Source organism: Odontesthes bonariensis, chromosome 14, assembly GCF_027942865.1.
Source record: "Odontesthes bonariensis isolate fOdoBon6 chromosome 14, fOdoBon6.hap1, whole genome shotgun sequence".
NCBI classification, from domain to species: Eukaryota; Metazoa; Chordata; class Actinopteri; order Atheriniformes; family Atherinopsidae; genus Odontesthes; species Odontesthes bonariensis.
In genome coordinates, this window is record NC_134519.1 from 20,817,721 (window position 1) to 20,836,177 (window position 18,457).

The following is an 18,457-nucleotide window of genomic DNA, read 5'->3' on the forward strand; positions in this document are numbered from 1 at the left end:
GATACTAAACGATTCGCGTTCCCTTAATTTCTCCAACGAGAACACGGCTGATTCAAATTCCTGGAAAGAAGACCAGAAGGGGAGAAATTCTGCAGCTTTCTTACAACTTACCTCTGCCCCCATATTTGCATATATGATATTGAAACATGTGTGGTCAAAGTGAATTGCCAGACCTTTGAGATAATAAAGACTAAAAGAGGATTTATATTTCACATTAAATAGTTTGTTTAATACTGACAGTTTACATTGAGCATGTTTATCATACTGAACATCCAACCAACCAGTGTTGATCATGGACAGCTTCTCACAGTAAGATGATGGGTATTTTTTTTTTCTTTATTGTAAACTTCTGCTCATGTACAGAAGGAAAGAAAATAAACATACAGTATATGCTGATTTGGCAATCTGCCAGAGACATCCAAAAAAACAATAAATAAGGCATTAGGTATGATGTTAAATAAAAAATATATATTCTTCCTCCCTCTCAGCTGATGACAGGTGATGGTATACAGTGGTAATAGTTAAAATAAAAACAGTAGTAAATCAAGTGCGGTTTACAGGAAATTTCCTTGATATTTTGCCGCTGTTGATGACGCCAGTTGTATTGCTTCAAGAGCATATCATATTTCTAGTTACGAGCATTCTGGCTGCAGCTGTAGAGTTCATGATGAGTCATCTTTTTGTCATTTTCTGCACATCAAGTCTTGTGTGCTTTCCAGGTCAAAAAGCAGACACCAGAATCCAGAGACAAGCATTTGATCGTGAACATGGAGAAGCCAAAGCACATGCCCTGCTACAGATGGTGAAAAAACCACTTTGAGGAAATAGTTCACATTAGCTTCATAACAAGAAGTGGAATTCTGGTTCTGAATTAGGTTTTACATACATTAAAACCCTCCTGCATTACAGAGGACAGACTGAGTTAACGTTGGCTGATATGTAAGAATTACCCTTCAAAAACATGTACTCTTTCTGTGTTTGGTGTTGGTTGACGTGGCTTTTCACCCTTAACTTCTCTTTTGAGTGTCACACTTCGTCTGCAGACTTGAAATGTGGCTTCACCCTCCAAAGGAAACGTCAGTTTGGATATCGCTGAATGAGTTTTTCAGTGCTGGTCATTCAGAATTAAGACACAAAAGCTTTCAGATACCCCTCAAACTACTCTCTCAGAGTGCCTTCAAAGAGAAACCCACCTGCATAGATCTCAGCTAATAATGCAGTCTACTTGTTTACTGGAAAATTTGTAACACCCACTTAAAAAAAAAAAACTAAAAAACAACCATCTGTCCAAATGTGTACAAATTGACACAAATAGACAGCTAGTCAAAGTCAAATGATTTCTGTATATTTTGGCAAAGTTAATGGCAAATTGTTTATGAGTTAAAATCATAATAACTAATTCCTAATTCTATTTCCTTCATCCCTTTGTGAGCTATAAATTGGTGATTACATTCTTAAAGCGATTAGCAACTTTCCTTTTCAATTGGCTTTACTCTTGTTCACACTCTCGATAATTTTTATTTGCAGATAGTTTTAAAATGTAGAAAATGATGCGCCACCTGAAAATTGAATAAGTCCACAAGATCGGTCAGACCTGTAATTGATCATTAGTGACTGACACAAGCAGCAGCACCATCAGATCATCCTGCCGTTTAACTTCATATTTTCATTTTAGAGACAGCACCCAGCATGAATCCAAGCCGACCTTAAACTAAGGATCAAACTACACACACTTATCAGGCAACACTCAAGTATGCAGCTGTTGAGTGTTTAACACTCAAAAGTTAAATTGGGGTGTAGCATTAAATTGATCAAAGGTATGGATCCACTGGAGTCTTCTTAATTTGACAAATCATTCAAGGTCAAAAGTGGAATAGACCCATACGACACTTAAGAAAAGTCACTGAAATGCCATAAGCTTGATGGTGTTTTTGCAGCTGCATGTTCAGCACCTTTGGTGCACAGACACATTAATTCTTAAGTAGGCACAATTTGAAGCCTCCTCTGAAAAAAAGCCTCCAGTGGAGCTGTACCATTCATGTGCATGTTTAGTAAACAGTAGTAAAGCAATCACAGTCTAATGTGTGCTGGTTAAGAGAAAACTCCCTGTGTCTGTAGTCATAGTACTGTACATCACCTTTTTTTACAGGAGTTTATCATTCTTATAGTGGTAACGGTATCTGTGTTTTAATGCCCTTTTCTCAATCAGATGACAAAGCAAAACTTTATTTTAAGTGTTAGCGTGTGTGCATGTGTCTGTATGTGTGTAGTTTTCAAAAGTAGAGTTCTCAAATTACATAAGTCAGTTTCCCCCTGTCCTACTGTGATAGTATACGTGCTGCGGCATTCAGAAGATGCAAAAAAAAAAAAAAAAATCATACTGATCGAATTGTGAGCTTTAAACTCAACCCTGGCCTACTCGCCCGACTTGCTGCTCCCCCCAGCTCTACTTTTAAACTTCACCACCATGACGGTGATGTTGTCGGGGCAGCCCCGGTAAAAAGACTGAAGGACGATGCTCTTGGCTCCAAAATGAGGCTCGTCCAGACGCTCGCGGACAAACCTCACCGCCTCCTCATTACTGAAGGCGTCCCACAGGCCATCAGATGCCAAGATCATGAACTCTGGCTGTAGTTTGTCCAGGTCAAAGGTCATTATATCAGGATCGGGGATGACTACATTGAGGTTCTTAAGTGGGTAGTCCCCCAGGGAGCGTGACATAGCGAGGATTCCCTGGACTCGCCAGGACCCATTAAAACTAATGAAGCCACCTGGAAATAACAAATAAGAAAATGTTATGCGAAGATTCTCACCAAGAAATATATTAAAAGAGTTCACATATGTGTTATTATGACCCCCACCCGCACCTAAAAAAAAATTGTTGCTCTAAAAGATATCAAATTAATCCAACATAATTTCACAAACAAAAAATGAATTGCCTATGTATCTACAAAATCTTGCTTTTCAAGCATGCACCCACAGAGGGCAGTCAAAGCCTTGATTCAGGGGGAGATATGGGGCAAGTGCATAATGTGCATGCTTTATAGTACAGTTGATCTCAGCATGTACCTGCCCTTTTGATCCTCTTGCGTTCTTTAAGCTGATAGGGCTTGTGGTCATGTGATAGTGCAACAGCATTCCCATCTTTGTCACACAGCACACCCCGCGAATCTCCAACATTGGCCACTGTGAGCTCTCTATCCGACAGCAGCGCCATCAGGCACGTTGTTCCTGTGAAGGAAATTAAAAGTACATGACTAAAAAAAATCAAATATGACTCTAGAATAAAAGTATGTATTTTCATAAATAAAAAACTATTCTAAATAAATTCCCATAAAGAACAAAAGCGCATAGAAATTATGTACATTTGAATCTAATAAAATAACCTACTGGTTGAAATAGTGTCCAATACAATAATAACTTGTGATGTAAAATTACATGTAAAATGTAAAACAGTTGTTGTGAAAAAATTTGGAAGGAAAAATACCAAGTTGATGGAAAATGCTGCACATAAATGGGCTAAACTATTCACAGTAACTAATAAATATCACCATAAAACCTCTCCAGTTGTTTGCACACATTCAAATGCAGGTATCCTGAAATTATGTTGAAATAGGCAAATAGGTTGTTGTCAAGTTAAATATGTACCAATTTTGAATAAGGTATGAAAGTGTGGTTAAAATAAAATAGAAACAGGATTCTTAGATGTCATTTTACTTATAAGAAATGTCGTGATAATTACCAATATCTCTTTAGGAAATTGTTAATTTACAAGACTGGACGCATATCTATGTTGTATGGTGACTTATTATTTCTGGTGTTTAGTGACAGTGAGAACATTGTGTCACTTTTATTGCGAGCCAACAAAGCAGCAAAAGGTCATCAATGTAGAAAAAAAAGTGGGCAAAAAAATGAGGGGAAACAGATTTGTGTTTTTTCAACTTCCACCAACTGATCAATCCAAACAGTTTCTCTTTAACATACCTTATGAATATTTAGAAGCTTGATGTTACATAAACAGTACAAAGCGAAACTGAGTAGTCTCATTCTTCCATCAACATTTCAGGTGGATTATATAAAGGCACCCAAACAAATGGATAAATGCCAGCTGGTAAACTCTTGGCTGAGAGGACATCTAGTAAGAGATTGATCATAATTTACTATTTAATTAAGAAGGGATGTATTTTCCCTTTACTTCTCAGATGGCCGTTTTCCCCAAATTCTTCGTCAGCTTTCCCGTTTACGACTTTTCTCATTTTGTCCTTCTTTTGGCTCATAGACTGTATCTAAAGTTGCTGATATTTAGATGTCCACTTCCTACAACCCTCCTCCCCCCCCTGACCTGCTTCATCGTGGTTGGCAGAGAGCTTGTCCAGCATCTCACGATCCACAGACAGGATGCGCTGCTCGAGAATGCTGGCGTACGAGACAGTGTTTTCCCTCTTCTCTCTCTCAAAGCCCTGCAGCTGCTGCTTCAGAGACTCGGGCAGGTGGGCCTTCACGTAGTCAGCTGCAGCCTGGGATAGGGAGGAAGTCAGAAGGGCAAAATAGGACACATTAAGGATAAAACAGAGGACAGAGAAAAAGTAGAGGCAGGATGCAGAGCTGTCTTTGCCATTGTTGCTGTAAAAAAAACAAAAAAAAAAACAACACAGAAATGTCTAGGTTTACTTTTTATCAGTCACACACAGATAAACACACATACGATGTTTTTTTTTAATGACTTTATTACAACTCAAGACTAGAATGTGTGTAGGTGTAGGCTCAATGGGATGACTACCTTCTAGTAAAAATTAGTAACTTTCAGCTGTTTCCAGTATTGCAGCAGATTATTTTGCTCCAAGAATTTACACAATAGCATTCGTGACATATAGCTATCAAAAAGCTGCATTTATCACTATTCTATTTCTATTCTATTTTTTTTTTTAAATTGTATTACAGCTTATTCGTAATTATGTTTCATGTCGTTTAATTAATTTATTATGTACAGCACTTGCCTTACATTGGTTGTTTTTAAAGTGCATTAGAAATAAGGTTAGATTGGATTCTTAAATTAGAACTGAACAAAAATGTATGAATAAGAGTACCATCGATTATAATGCCAAACATCAGAAGTACCGATGTAACTGGCAGCTCTTTTCCATCAAGCATAGCATTTATATTTGTATCCCCAAGCTAACTGTATTGCTGCTTAACCCGGACATATTCATTAAAAATGCTTTGTATAATTCAGAATCAATAGTTCAATCAATAATCGAAAGCCATAGCCCAGATGTAGCAAAATGTGCCCAAACCATGATACTACCACCACCACACTTTGTCGAGGTGATGTTTAAGACAGGCTGCAATTGTCTTTATGGACAGCAGTGAAATGCAGTGCAGACTGTACTTCGAGAGATTGCTTTTCTTCACTTGATGCCGAGTTCCCACTAAAACTGGATTGCCATCTCTCTGCCTGAAAACATATTATTCGGATTTCATTCTGAAATAAACTTCTGACGGTTTAATTAACATTTTTGTCTCATTTATTTAAAGGGGTTCTGTTTGTTTACCTTCAAACAATACATGGCTTTCAAAACATTCCCTGATTAATCATCCTCTGTTTCACAGGATTGCAAGACCCAATAAACATGGTCCAATATATCTGTAATTTAGAGAAGTACTTTTTTGGATGTTGTTTAAAGCTAGGAAGCCATTGGTGTTTTGTTTTTTTTGGCAGCTGCTTGCAGTCTCTATAAACCCTGCAAAAACCCCGGAAACTGGAGTCCTAAACGGTGCTCAAAGTAGAGTCAAACTTGGCCACTGGTGAAAAATACAAATTAAAAAAAAAAACATGCTTATGTTGCTCATTGAATACGGAATGTGTGAATATGCAACTTCACTGACGTGTTCATCGTATCAACCTTATAACGTGGTTATAGTGGATGTACAAACGAATATGTTAAAATATTACAGGCACATTTTTCGCCCCCGCAATAATTACAAAGTTATCTTAAGTGAATGTTCAACCCAGAAAGCTGTTTGTGTCATATCATATACATGGATTTCAAAACATTCCCTGATTAATCATCCTCTGTTTCACAGGATTGCAAGACCCAATAAACACGGTCCAATATATCACTAATTTAGAGAAGTACTTTTTTTTTTGTAACACACAGCAGGTGCTCTGGGCTGAATTATTAAACAGCTTCCTCCTCCTCCAGCCTGTACATATCTGCTTCTAACATCATTTCTTCTGCCAAGATTTCCATTAAGTTAATGCCGTCAAATCAAATCTAACGTAGGAAAATGTATGGCATTTTAATGCCCCTGTGCTGCGTTAAGATGTGCATTAACTGTTCCATGGCACAAATACAAGACATTCTATTAATAAAGATAAATCTGAATATTCACTCTTCAGTGGGTATTGCAAGAGACAATAAAATGAAAAGATTATGAAAGATTCTTCACTATAAGAAGAGAAAAAAAAAACATCTTCTCCTGCTGCCTCTTACCTTTTTTTCTTTTACTTTTTGCTGGACAAGCACTTCAGCACTTATCTAATTGGAGAATTGCACTCAGTGGGCTTGGATATGGAAAAGAGCGTCCACTGTAAATTTTCATTGGCAGTAAATTGCAGAAATGTGGGCAGAGTGAAGTTATAAACCCCTTAAATGACTGAAATATTTTACTGCCTGTGTATGGGTGAATGCCAAATATAGGACTCATTTTACAAAACAAAATGGATATCCTGTCTCTGTTACATCACATTTGCCCCTAACGCAATATACAGCCATGAGTTTAATTCTATAGAACATACTAGTGTGTTTCAGGTTGTCTCGGTGTCATGAGTTTTAAGCTGTAGTCTCTAAAAATAAAGTAAGAAAAAAAAAAAGCTGCAACTGCCTGCACTGACTTTTATATATTAAGGGCCATAACTCATGCTTCAATAAGCACTGCAGAAAAAAAAGGCCCCCAGTCTGAGGAATTATGCGCATACTCTCTGTGCCAGGACACACTGCACCATTTGTCCATATTTGACTGAACAGAATCCCTTAATGTAATAACAGAGGGTGTGAGTTTTTACAATTGTGTTTATAACCACACAACTTTTCCATAAAAATGTAGTAGAAAACAATTTTCTTCCATGCATACAATTTTTCTGACACATCATGAGGACTGAGGGCACCGAAGAAAAAATAGCTCTAAGGAACGACCCTCAACTCTTCCTCCATTAAATTACTTTCCACTTGCTGTCAGGGCCAGGTTTCCAGACTAGAAATTGAGTTCACAAAACCGAGAGTATTTCATTTGAAGATATGAGTCTCACGACCCCATTAAAATTGAGGAGATGTCATAGTGACCAATGCCAAGTCCAAACCCAATCGCACAGAGCTGGTCAACATGAGATTGCCAAAATGTGTAAGAATTAAAAAAAAAAAATTAATTAAGAGGGGGACAAAAAAGGGAAAACAGAAAGCAATTTAATAAAAAAAAAAACAGGAGAGACTGACTGAAAATGTTGCATGAGCTCCACAACTATGCTCTAAATCATGAGTCAAAACTCATAAGACTGTCTGTGGGAATCTATTGCAGAGGTGTGTTTGAGCTCAATAGTTTGCCACTATCGGCAGTCCAAAAATCTTTGATTAGAAAAGCAAAAACTGTTTCGAAAATGTGGAATCTGTTGGCAAGGGACAATATCTTTTTGGCGCTGAAAGCGCTCTGATGTCCATTTGTGGCCAACTCAGCCATCAACTATTATTTGATGATTTTTTTTTGTTTTGTTTTATCAGCTTTTTAAAACTTTATCTGCAGTCAAAAAATAAGCGGTGCAAAGAAACGGAAATCTTTGTCCAGATATCTGTGATTAGGATATCTACTAGTGAGACTGAAAGCTTATTAATATTTGCCCTTTACCTCAGAGACATGTAATTAGACTATAGCCAAAGGGTTCTGAGATTGTGTGTAAATTTAAAAGAATCAGCCAATACGGAAAATATTTCTGTATTGGCCATCAGCCAGATTCATTCATTATCATTTGGGCTTTCTTTCTACATTTCTGACCAAAAAGGATACTTAATGAGGGTATAAAATGATCAATTATGAACAAGGTCCTCCTTCTTGTTTGTAATATTTTCTTAGCTGCGTGGTACTGCACTCTGCAGTTTGAAAATGTTTTCTACTGACAACACAAGTGAATTTATCATTTTCCTTGACAGCAGTCTCATACTTCTCAAGGACAGATGGCGTCCACAACAAGCAGTCTTCAGGCACCCATGAGAAACAACTGACCCTTGACAACACAGCCGGTGGAGGAGAAATACACACAAACACATTGTGTATACATACACGCACGCGCGCGCGCGCGCACACACGGAGACACATGCATAAAGCTCATTGTTATAACCCCTAGTTAACTCCCTGAGTGGCAGTAGCATTGTGGAAGTGTTCACACAAGAAAATACAATGCTGGAGTGGGGAGGGGAAGTCCTCTGTTTGAAAAGTGCTGTGAGCCTGCGCAAACCTAATCGGACAGTTTAAGTCACCGAAAAGTGGCTTCACTGGGAAATGAGCTCTTTCTATTTTTTCCATTTTAAACATTTGATATCGAATCAATATCAGAAAACAGTATTACCTATTATTGATAGCCAGGCGTTTTACCACATAACACATGTCTACATGAGAAATGTAAGTATTTTTGAGCATAGAGACTCAAAGCGACAGTTTTTGTTCTTTATTTTAGGTAACAGATCGTAAGGTCCTGTCTGAAATCTCGCGCAGCAGCAGGGCTGTCCGCATCTGCACAAAATGCAGTAAATAAAATGGGCCTGTGTAACCTGTCTCTCCCAGCCTACCTCTCCACCATGACCGTCAAATATCCCGAATATCGACGGGTGGCTCTTGTTGGTGATGTCGGTGAGCACCTCGAAGCGGTCCTCCATGTGGTCTCTCCTGCCCTGGATAGAATACACGGCCACGTTGTTGTTCTTGAACTCCCAGGTCTTGGAGAACTCTGCATCCAGGATACTGAGGCCTCCAAGCCGGTCGTTCTGCATCATCTCTGCCACTTTTCCTTTCACCATCTTCACGGCATCCCTGCTGGATTTGACGATGGTTTTCACCTCGTCGGTATGGAAGAAATAGCTCCACAGCGCCAGACTGATGCACAACAGAAACAACGTCTCAGGCCTGAGGAGAAAATAACGCATGATCCGACCCAGAAGAGACAAGAGCGTCATTGTGTCTCCTATCATCACACGCAAGCAAACTGCGGTTTGACTCCCCCCTTTTTTTGCACAATTCACTCCATCCGCCCCGCGCAACTATAAAGAAATCGATTCACAACCTCTATATCAGACAGACGCCCAGAGTTAGTGTTCAAAATGTCTCTCTGACTGCTGCTTTCTCTACCTTAACCGGGCACATTTACGCACTGTGGAAGGTTGGTTGCCAGGCACCTGGGTTAAACGCGGGACAAAAGCGAACAGGCCACTCTGAGTGACTCTGTCCGATGTCTTGGTCCTATCCTCGGCTCCCCGAGCAGCTGCAAGAGGATTTTGGGGGTTGAGCCGATCGCCCACAAACCATTGTAGGAATACGGATTTTTTGGCTTAGACCGACCCCGGAGAGAGACATGGGAGTCACCGGGGGCAGAGAGTCGACGTTATTGCTCGGATGTGTCCTTCTTTTTTCGCCGCTGACCCCGTTTCTTCTGTCAGATATGTGTCTATTCAATCTCCGCATCGACATATTTTTCACACACACGCCTCCATTCTTGAGAGTTATCAAACCACTGAGACACAGTGAGGTCAATATGGGAAGTGTAATGCTTGTCCTCATACGGCAAAACAATAGAAGGAACATGGGAGATGCAATCCGGCCCTTAAACACTGCAGCTAGTGTGATGCTACTACTTTGAAAGTCAATGGCGGAAATGCCTTACATAGTAGGCATCTTGACTCTGATTCATTCTTTAACGGTAGTCGGCGCTGACAAGTGTGCGCAGCTGCGGGCTCATACAATGCAGAAGCTAAACACTGGACCAATGGCGGTTACTGCGGAATTCAAATATGATGTCATGATCCAGCACGTTAGTATATCACACACCCCAGTAGATCCTCTGATATCACCCTCAGAATGTTCCTCATTCACCACTATGATTCCATCACAATTCCATGGTCTTCTGACTTTTTGTGAGAAAATAACTAGATGAATAAAATCGTTAAACTGAGCCCGGAAAAGAAAACAGAATCCCGAAATACACAAAATTACTCGCAAAGATATAATCTTAGAAATTATACTGAAATAGCACAAGAGAATAATTATTATTTATATATCACAACTGGCACAATAGTCTTATCTTTACTAATGAACGGGATGTCTGGTACAGTCGGCTACAGAAGTCGTACAAATGCTCCCTCCTGGTGGCCTTCTAGAATAATACACCTCAGATAGCTTGACAGTACATTATCCAATGCAAATGTAACTTTACAGAGCAAAAGCAAAACTTACAAATAAAGCAAAGTAGAAAAGCAAATAGCAGCAAAAGTCTAAGAGAAAGAAACAATAAAAACAACAATTCTGAATAAACCAGAGGTTTAAAAGTAACAGATCAAACAGGAGAGAATCAAATCAAATCAAATGATAAAAAAAGAACAAGCATATTTAAAAGATGAACTAAACTTAACTTAAAATTTACTTAATTCAACACCTTTACTATACAGTTTAAATTATATGAAATAGCAACAGCTTTCCTTCGGGGCTGTTAAGACCCTTACAAGTATATAAACAGGGTAGTCTCTGTAAGATGACATTTTGAAGCTCAATACAAACATAAGAAGCATAGAAGGAGAAAGCCCTTAACCGAACTCAGGTTGCAATACAGGAATGTATTTCAAATCATTCTGGTAACATCATACTACCTGGTGCGATAAGATAGAAGATGGGAAATGTAGGGGAGTTTCCCTAAAAATGTCTTTTGCTTGCAATAAACAGCATCATGTTTATTATTCCTCTCTGGATGAAATAAGACCATCCTAAAGAGTCATGAAAGGTGCAATGGTGAGTGCATGAGCCTGCATTTGTTATGAAGCATAATGCAGCATGAAATGCAGAAGCCAGTTTTTAAAGGAAGGATGAAGATGCATGCATATGAATGTAGCCTAACATAGAGAGAAAAGAACATTTTATCATTTTCTTTCTTCCAACAAAGTGAAAACCCTTTTTTAAAATGAAAAAAAGCCTAGTTTAGACTAAAGCTTTTCTAAAAAAGACACTAAAAGCTATAGATTTTTATGAAGCAGTATGGTTAGAATTTTAAGAAGTGACTCTTTCTATGAATATGCCATCTCGTGTACAAATAGAAGAATCAGATACCTCAAGAGGCAAAGAGTGAAAGTCATCAGTTTGGTTGTTTTTAAGCTTAGGACCAGTTCTAATTTCATCAGTGAGAGCTGCAGGGACCTGCTAGATATGAAGCTGTATAAATTATTTTGTCGTCAGCATATAAATGTATCATGGCCTCATTTAGTCCTTGTCCTGAATTATTTACGAAAACTGAAAATAAAATGGGGCTAAGGTAGAACTTTGCAGAACACCTGTACTTACTGTGAGAGAGGCAGATGTGTAATTTTCTACCGTTACATCTTTCCGCAAGGTAATTTCTAAACCAACTCAGAGCCTTTTTACCGAGTCCGACAAAGCTAAGTGCTGCCGGTAATAGTAATTTTGGCTCTACCGATCTGAAAGATTTTCAACAAGTCAACAAATAAACTGCAGTGCGGTTTACTGTCTGAGGATTTGACAACATAATTCATAACAAACATTATTGCTGTAATAATACTATGGCCTGATCAAAAGGCTGATTGAAATTGGATATGTTATGAGGTTGACCACTAAATACCTCTTCATCCTACACATTTCTTCTTCAACCCCACCTCCCAAAGTCTGAAAGGTCAGAGTTACATAGAAAAATAATGTGGCAACTGCTTATTCTGTTTTTGTGATGTGCCTTATCATTCGGCAGGCATTATGCAGATGTGTTCATGGTGTTCCATTTATTAAAAGAACAAACGGGTTGGACCGTAAATATACTGTTTCCAGACGTTTAGGAGCAGTGTCATCTGTGGGAAAGAATGATTCCTTTTGGCATGGAATCTGGGCTTTGTTAATTTGCAGACCAATTTGCAACATGCATAAAAAATAAATAGATACCTACATAACACACTGAAGGAAAGGGGAAACTAGAGGCTCAAAATGTCTTGTTTTTTTCTGTTGAAGCTTGTAGTTAATGTCACAGTACCTCCAACAGTTCAGTGGTGCTTGGTTTCTGTGAGGTTTATTTGGTTTACTGGCCTCTTAGGGTTTGTTAGATCAATGAGGTAAATAGCTGGATCAGTATTGCCATGCCACCTGTTATAGGATATTGATCCCCCTCCCACTGGGTGTACAGTGATCCATTTTTCTGCTTTGAGGTACTGCCAGATGGTGATCATTGACATTTGTACTTGGTACTTCTGATATGAGATGTAATTTATATCCAACAATGTAAGTTTGTTTGTATAAAGATAATGTGTCTGCAAACATGTTCATCGAATCTATCTGGCTTTGTTTCCCCCCCCCCGTTTGTGTGCAAAGCAAGTATGTTTGTAGTGCACACTTTTTTGGGGTCCTGTATTCATATCCCATATCACAAAGAAGAAAGTCTTGCTTTGTATACGCTTTGCTTTATTCCATTTCCCCAAGGAGTCATGAAATCTGTTCTTGCCGGCCCACCTACCTTTTGATAAACCCCTGTGTTTTCTCTTCTTTGTTCTGCCATTGGCTTAAAAGTGCAGAAGTTGAGCTACATGGGCAATAAAAGGAGGGTGGTAAACAGCACTAATCACAACTTGGATGGAATGGAATGAAGAGTCAGCACCATCCACATCAGAAGGTAATATTGTAATTATTGCTCTTTTTTACATTGTGAACCCACTATGTTGAAAAAGTAGAGACTAGTGCTGCATCTGTTTTTTCTGTATCCTTCTAACCTCCATCAGATTGTACACCAGGCCTTCAGAATGCCATCCACCCACCTCCTCATCCTGACCACTCTCTTTGTAGCCCTGATGGTTGCGCTGTCCTCTGGTGCTAGAACCACAGGCTGGCCCAAACCTCGGAGCACCAACAAGCCACCTCGAGCCGGGAGCAGTTGGGGTGCAGGATTTGGGCGGACCACCACCACAACCCCATCGCCTGCCAGCAGTCTTCAGACAGAAGACACAACCGAGTTTGGGGATGCATACACCATGTCTTCAACAGACAGCAGCACATATCACAGCGACACTTACCCAACTGAATTTCCCATCGATGCCATAGCCCCGCCTGGGAACACCCATGGGAACTACACTCTCGACTACAGTGAATGCTTCTTTAACTTTTGTGAGTGCTGTCCACCAATAAGGGGCCCCACAGGGCCTATGGGAGAGGCAGGACCACCAGGACCACTTGGGGAGAGGGGCCCACCTGGTAAGATGAAATGTTATTTTCAGGAAAACTGTTTAATGGAGATCAAAACTGTTTTTTTTTTTTATCTCTTCCTCCTTATATGTTTTCAAAGGCTTACCAGGAATGAAAGGAGAAACAGGGCCCCAAGGATCAATAGGACCAGCAGGATTACCTGGAGCCAATGGACTCAATGGTGATATCGGTACAGAGCAGGGCTCACTCTCTCAGATTCTTTCTCGCCATCCTTCTCTCCATTTTTCCAAAACACTGCTTTGTATAAATAATTTTGAATGTTAATTACTACATTTTTTTGTCATAAACGCTACAGGAGAAAAAGGTGATCAAGGGCCAGTGGGTCTGCCTGGTACCCTGGGGATCCCAGGGAGACCTGGAGAAAAAGGTTGTAGTGTCTTACAAGAACTTCAGTTTAATCATCTGTGATAGTCTTATTCAAATGAAATAATGAATACTAAATTCACACAAAGGACCAAGTAAATACTTATATCTAACTGTAATAATTGTATGTAATAATCTAATGTGAAAACGTAAGAGTAATCTACCTGAAAATTCTCTTCTTTTATAAACAACCTCTCTACGACTACAGGTGACCTGGGCCCCAGAGGAGAAAAAGGGGAACATGGCTTCAGTGGGATGAAAGGGGACCCAGGAGAAAGAGGGGAGCCTGGCCAGAATGGGACTAAAGGCAGCACTGGGCCCATGGGTCCCGCGGGGATAGCAGGGACAAAGGGTCAGAAAGGTGAACAAGGACTTACAGCCGAGTGTTTACAGGGTGAAAAAGGAGAGAAAGGTGATGTGGGTGAGCGTGGGATTCCTGGTCCAAGAAGTGAGATGGGACCTCCGGGGGCAAATGGAACTGATGGTGCAAAGGGAGAAAGGGGGCCTCCAGGTGTGAAGGGGGATACTGGAACAAGAGGGCCACAAGGTCCAAGGGGTATGTCAGGGTTGAGGGGGGAGAGGGGACTTAAAGGTGGTCGTGGGCCTCGGGGTCCTAAAGGTGGTCGAGGTGAGAGTGTGGAGCAGGTTCGCTCTGCTTTCAGTGTGGGCTTGTTCCCCAGTCGGTCGTTCCCTCCGCCCGGCCTACCTGTGAAGTTTGATAAGGTGTTTTACAACGGGGAGGGGCACTGGGACCCAGCACTCAATAAGTTCAATGTGACATGCTCAGGAGTCTACTTATTCACTTATCACTTCACTGTCCGCAACCGACCTGTGCGTGCTGCCCTGGTGGTGAATGGGATACGAAGGCTGCGGACACGGGATTCCCTGTATGGCCAGGACATCGACCAGGCATCCAACCTTGTTCTGCTGCATCTGAGTGAGGGTGACCAGGTGTGGCTGGAGACACTTAGAGACTGGAATGGAATTTACTCCAGCAGTGAGGATGACAGCACTTTCTCTGGCTTCCTGCTTTACCCAGACTCAAAGGACAAAGCTACTGCTATGGAAAACATGTAACTGCAACCTCTGATATTGAGACAGCTCTTATTCTAACCTTCAGCCTGTTGCACTGCTTCATCAGTTTAATGTGATTTACTGCTCAGAATCTCTTTTCTGCTGTTGTGTTAATCAAACCAAATGCCTTGCTTACCTCGCTCACGAGGAGATCAGACTCTGCTTTTGTAGTCAACATTTCAGTTCTTTCGAACACTGCATTAAAATGGTTATAATTAATGCCCCTCAAGTTTTTTTATTTATTTATAAACTAAACTTATTTACTAAATTATTGTCTCATTTGTAAGGCGTTCATTCCTTCGGTAAGAATAGATAAGCTGTGTGGTCTTAAACCAGTTACTTTTACAAGATTGGAAACAACTGAGGTGAATATCATATTCAGGCCCCACTAGAGGGCGCAATACGTTCAGTTTTCGAGATTCTGTGGAGAATATGACAATGCATACACATTATACTGGAAGAAAAAAATGGTTTAACAGTTGTGCAAAGACTAAAAGCAATAAATATCCATAATTAATTTAATAACTGATATATTCCAACACCAAACTGTTTAAATGCATAAAATCCTCTGCAGAACATCTGTTAATGGTCACTTACTTTAAGCAAAACAACAGAAGGTCAACAGTTGAGCCTATAATGACTGCTGAACATTATTAATTCTCACTTTTCACTCCTTTGTCTCCGTTTTACTGACACTCCTCACTTTGTTTTGTTATGTGATAACAAAGTCTCTTTTATGGGATTAGGTCATATGTGAATATGGTGATTTAATTAGCCTGTAGAGCATTTCAAAACAGAAACAAAATGATTGTTGCTTCTCCTAATCGTTAACAATGATTAAAAGCACTAATGAAGGTCATTAGAATTAAAAAAGCACACAGAAGACTGATATGCTTTTAAAGTAAATTACCCAAGATGATAAAAGTGAAATATAATTGAAATTGCATTCCCATAATGACAGATTAGCTTCTTCAGCCCTGAACAGGGAGGGTAACCCTCTGCAGTAGAGCAAGCCGCTCCATAAATTACTATCTGGTGTATCCACCTTGTACAATGAAAAAAATAGGATCATCCTTTACAAATGTTATATTTCATTAGACTCTAAACAGTCAAGACCTTGCAACTGATTACAACCAATAATAATCAGTTATCCCAACACACCATAAATCCTTTAGGAAAATCAAAGGCATGAAGCATTTGCCATTCCAACAGGCTCTGAGACCTTTTCATGACATGACATATTTGTTTTCACCTTGTAAGCAGAGGCACTGCATCGCCTTGTCTCAGAGGTTTCTTCACAGTGCAGCAATGCATTCAGCGCATTTGCACTTCTGGAACAATTTTTCAAAAAGGTATGCGAGCATACTGGTGGCCTGTCCAGGGTGTACCCTGCCTGCTGGGATAGGCTCCAGCCCCCCCGCGACCCGACCGACGGATTCAGCGGTATAGATAATGGATGGATGGATAGAACAGAAATATTTCTTAACTAAAAATGTGTATCCTAATTTAGATGAAGTGATGAAACTTAAGGCAGATAAACCGTCTAATACTAATGATAGTATGAGCATATTGAAATATCTACCACTTTTATTCAGTACTATCAGTATCTTCCCTTCTGAATGATATATCCTTACTTAAATATTTTTTTTTCCACAATGTGAGTGACTACATTTTGACTGCCCTTTATTTAAGAAATGTTAAAATGCCACCTGTCTCCTCCTCTCTTGAACAGTATGGCAATGCTTTTATCTTTTTTAACTCTTCTGGATCATGTCTTGCTTTTTTAAATGACAAGAGAGTCAATATTTGGGCCTATATCTGAGGATCACATTTTCATTTACTAATACAGAATGTTGAAGAATAATGAAAATGTGTGCATGTCTGGGTACGTTTTTTTCCCCGTCGGCTTTAAACACCTTTTCACTCTTTTCTGACGGGAGACTCATGTTTAAGGGTATAGATTGAAAAAAAAAAGGTAATTATGCTATATCTAATGATGTCCAAATTAACATACACAGCATGTTACAGCGTAATGCACAGCATCCTTTTTGTTTTGCTCCTCATGTCTGAAATAATAGAAAGCTGGTAATATTTTCTTATTTATTTCAAATTTAAACTCTTAAGCCACGACTGAAGGGCAAGAAAAGGACAAACAGTCAAATGAATAGAGACAAAGTAATGCAATAATTTTTACATCATTGCATTCTATGCAAAATATGCATATTTATAAAGCGGGAGTTTTGGAATCAAACAGAGTCTTAAAGTGATTACTTTTGACACTGACCTTATCTTCTGACTTATCTAACAGAAGTGGCTTTGGGTCTCAGCCGAAGGTGCATCTTTTAAGCTAAAAATGTCTTTCAGGAGACAACCCTCGTGGGTTGGAAAAATTTACCGAGCTTTCAGATTTAATTAAAAGTTAACTTTAATTAAAGCGATGCAGTTTATATGATTTCATAAAAAGGATAGAAACATAGCGATGATACCTGTTAAAGAGGAAAGCCCAGAATGACAGAATCTCAATCTGCTAAAGAATGCACAATTTCTGTCAAATCCCACCTTGTTTTTTATTCTGTTTGTGGTGGTGGTGCATGTGTGTGTGTGTGTTTGTTAAAATGCTACTTTTCCTGTTTGTTTATAGGCCTATCTGTGTATATGTGTGTATAAGTGTATTTGTACATTTATGTATTTTCAACTACTCTATGAGAAAATATAAATAACTACCTTGGCGGTGTGTGCAGTGTAATCTGTTCCCAGCAGGCTGGATTCCCACTGTGAGAAAGACAGTATATTGTTCCTGCAGCACCACAGATAACAACTCATTAGCATACTGAATCATTTGGCTGCAAGAGCCACTCTGCCACCCATCTGCACTGAGCTGATAAACACGCACACACAGCCCAGCTCATACACACACGGATCCATGCAATGCACACGCATAAACACAAGCCCGCTCTCACAAACACATAAACATGTACACTCTCACACACACATCCTCTCACTCCCTGCCTTTCAATCCCTCGCATGCTCCTTGTATCCACCTCTTTTGTGAGTCTGCATCTTTTTTGAGAGTCAGGAACACTGAAGCAGGTAAATGTTTGACAGGCATTAACCAAGAGAGCCCCTCAGTGGAGTTCCGGCACTGCCAGAGCAGAGCACAGGAGAGGTCTCCAAACACCTGGATGTCTCTGATGCTCTCCGGAAGCAATTATAGTCTTTAGAAATGTCTCAGCACCGAGTGTGTAGTGGTGGCAGAACTGGTGGCACAGCCTGCTGTGTAAAGTTAGATAATATAGGGAGGTAGACTTCAGAAAATGCAGCATTCTTGCTACGTTTTCTACGCTATTATTTTATTTATGAACACGGGTTGGTGAACACACTGTAACTTTTCCATTGCGTAACTGAATAATTTATGGGCGGTGGAGTCTTGATCTGTATGGCTGTTTTGCAAGGCGTACAGACACAACAGCGGGTAAGAGAGTGGAGTGGAGGCTGTCAAAACCACTTTCACAATGGC

General features: G+C 39.8%; 2 protein-coding genes across 3 annotated transcripts; one reads left to right on the forward strand and one right to left on the reverse strand.

Moving 5' to 3' along the window:
* Positions 1 to 207: 207 nt before the first annotated feature.
* Positions 208 to 9,810, reverse strand: LOC142399065 (protein phosphatase 1L). The gene is made up of 4 exons (XM_075483442.1): positions 8,838 to 9,810; positions 4,343 to 4,517; positions 3,070 to 3,231; positions 208 to 2,771 (listed from the first exon to the last, which is right to left on the reverse strand). Exons 1-4 carry the CDS (start codon positions 9,234 to 9,236, stop codon positions 2,416 to 2,418), a joined length of 1,092 nt encoding a protein of 363 aa, XP_075339557.1. The 5' UTR covers positions 9,237 to 9,810; the 3' UTR covers positions 208 to 2,415.
* Positions 8,808 to 15,105, forward strand: otol1a (otolin 1a). 2 transcript variants are annotated; one of them, XM_075483436.1, is made up of 6 exons: positions 8,808 to 10,072; positions 12,814 to 12,916; positions 13,023 to 13,491; positions 13,583 to 13,672; positions 13,799 to 13,870; positions 14,075 to 15,105. In XM_075483436.1, the coding sequence occupies exons 2-6, from the start codon at positions 12,887 to 12,889 to the stop codon at positions 14,941 to 14,943; spliced, it is 1,530 nt and encodes a 509-aa protein (XP_075339551.1). In that variant the 5' UTR covers positions 8,808 to 10,072; positions 12,814 to 12,886; the 3' UTR covers positions 14,944 to 15,105. The 2 variants fall into 2 exon arrangements, with proteins under 2 accessions (XP_075339551.1, XP_075339552.1); XM_075483437.1 differs by lacking the exon at positions 8,808 to 10,072 and having other exon boundaries at positions 11,306 to 12,916.
* The last annotated feature ends 3,352 nt before the right edge of the window (positions 15,106 to 18,457 follow it).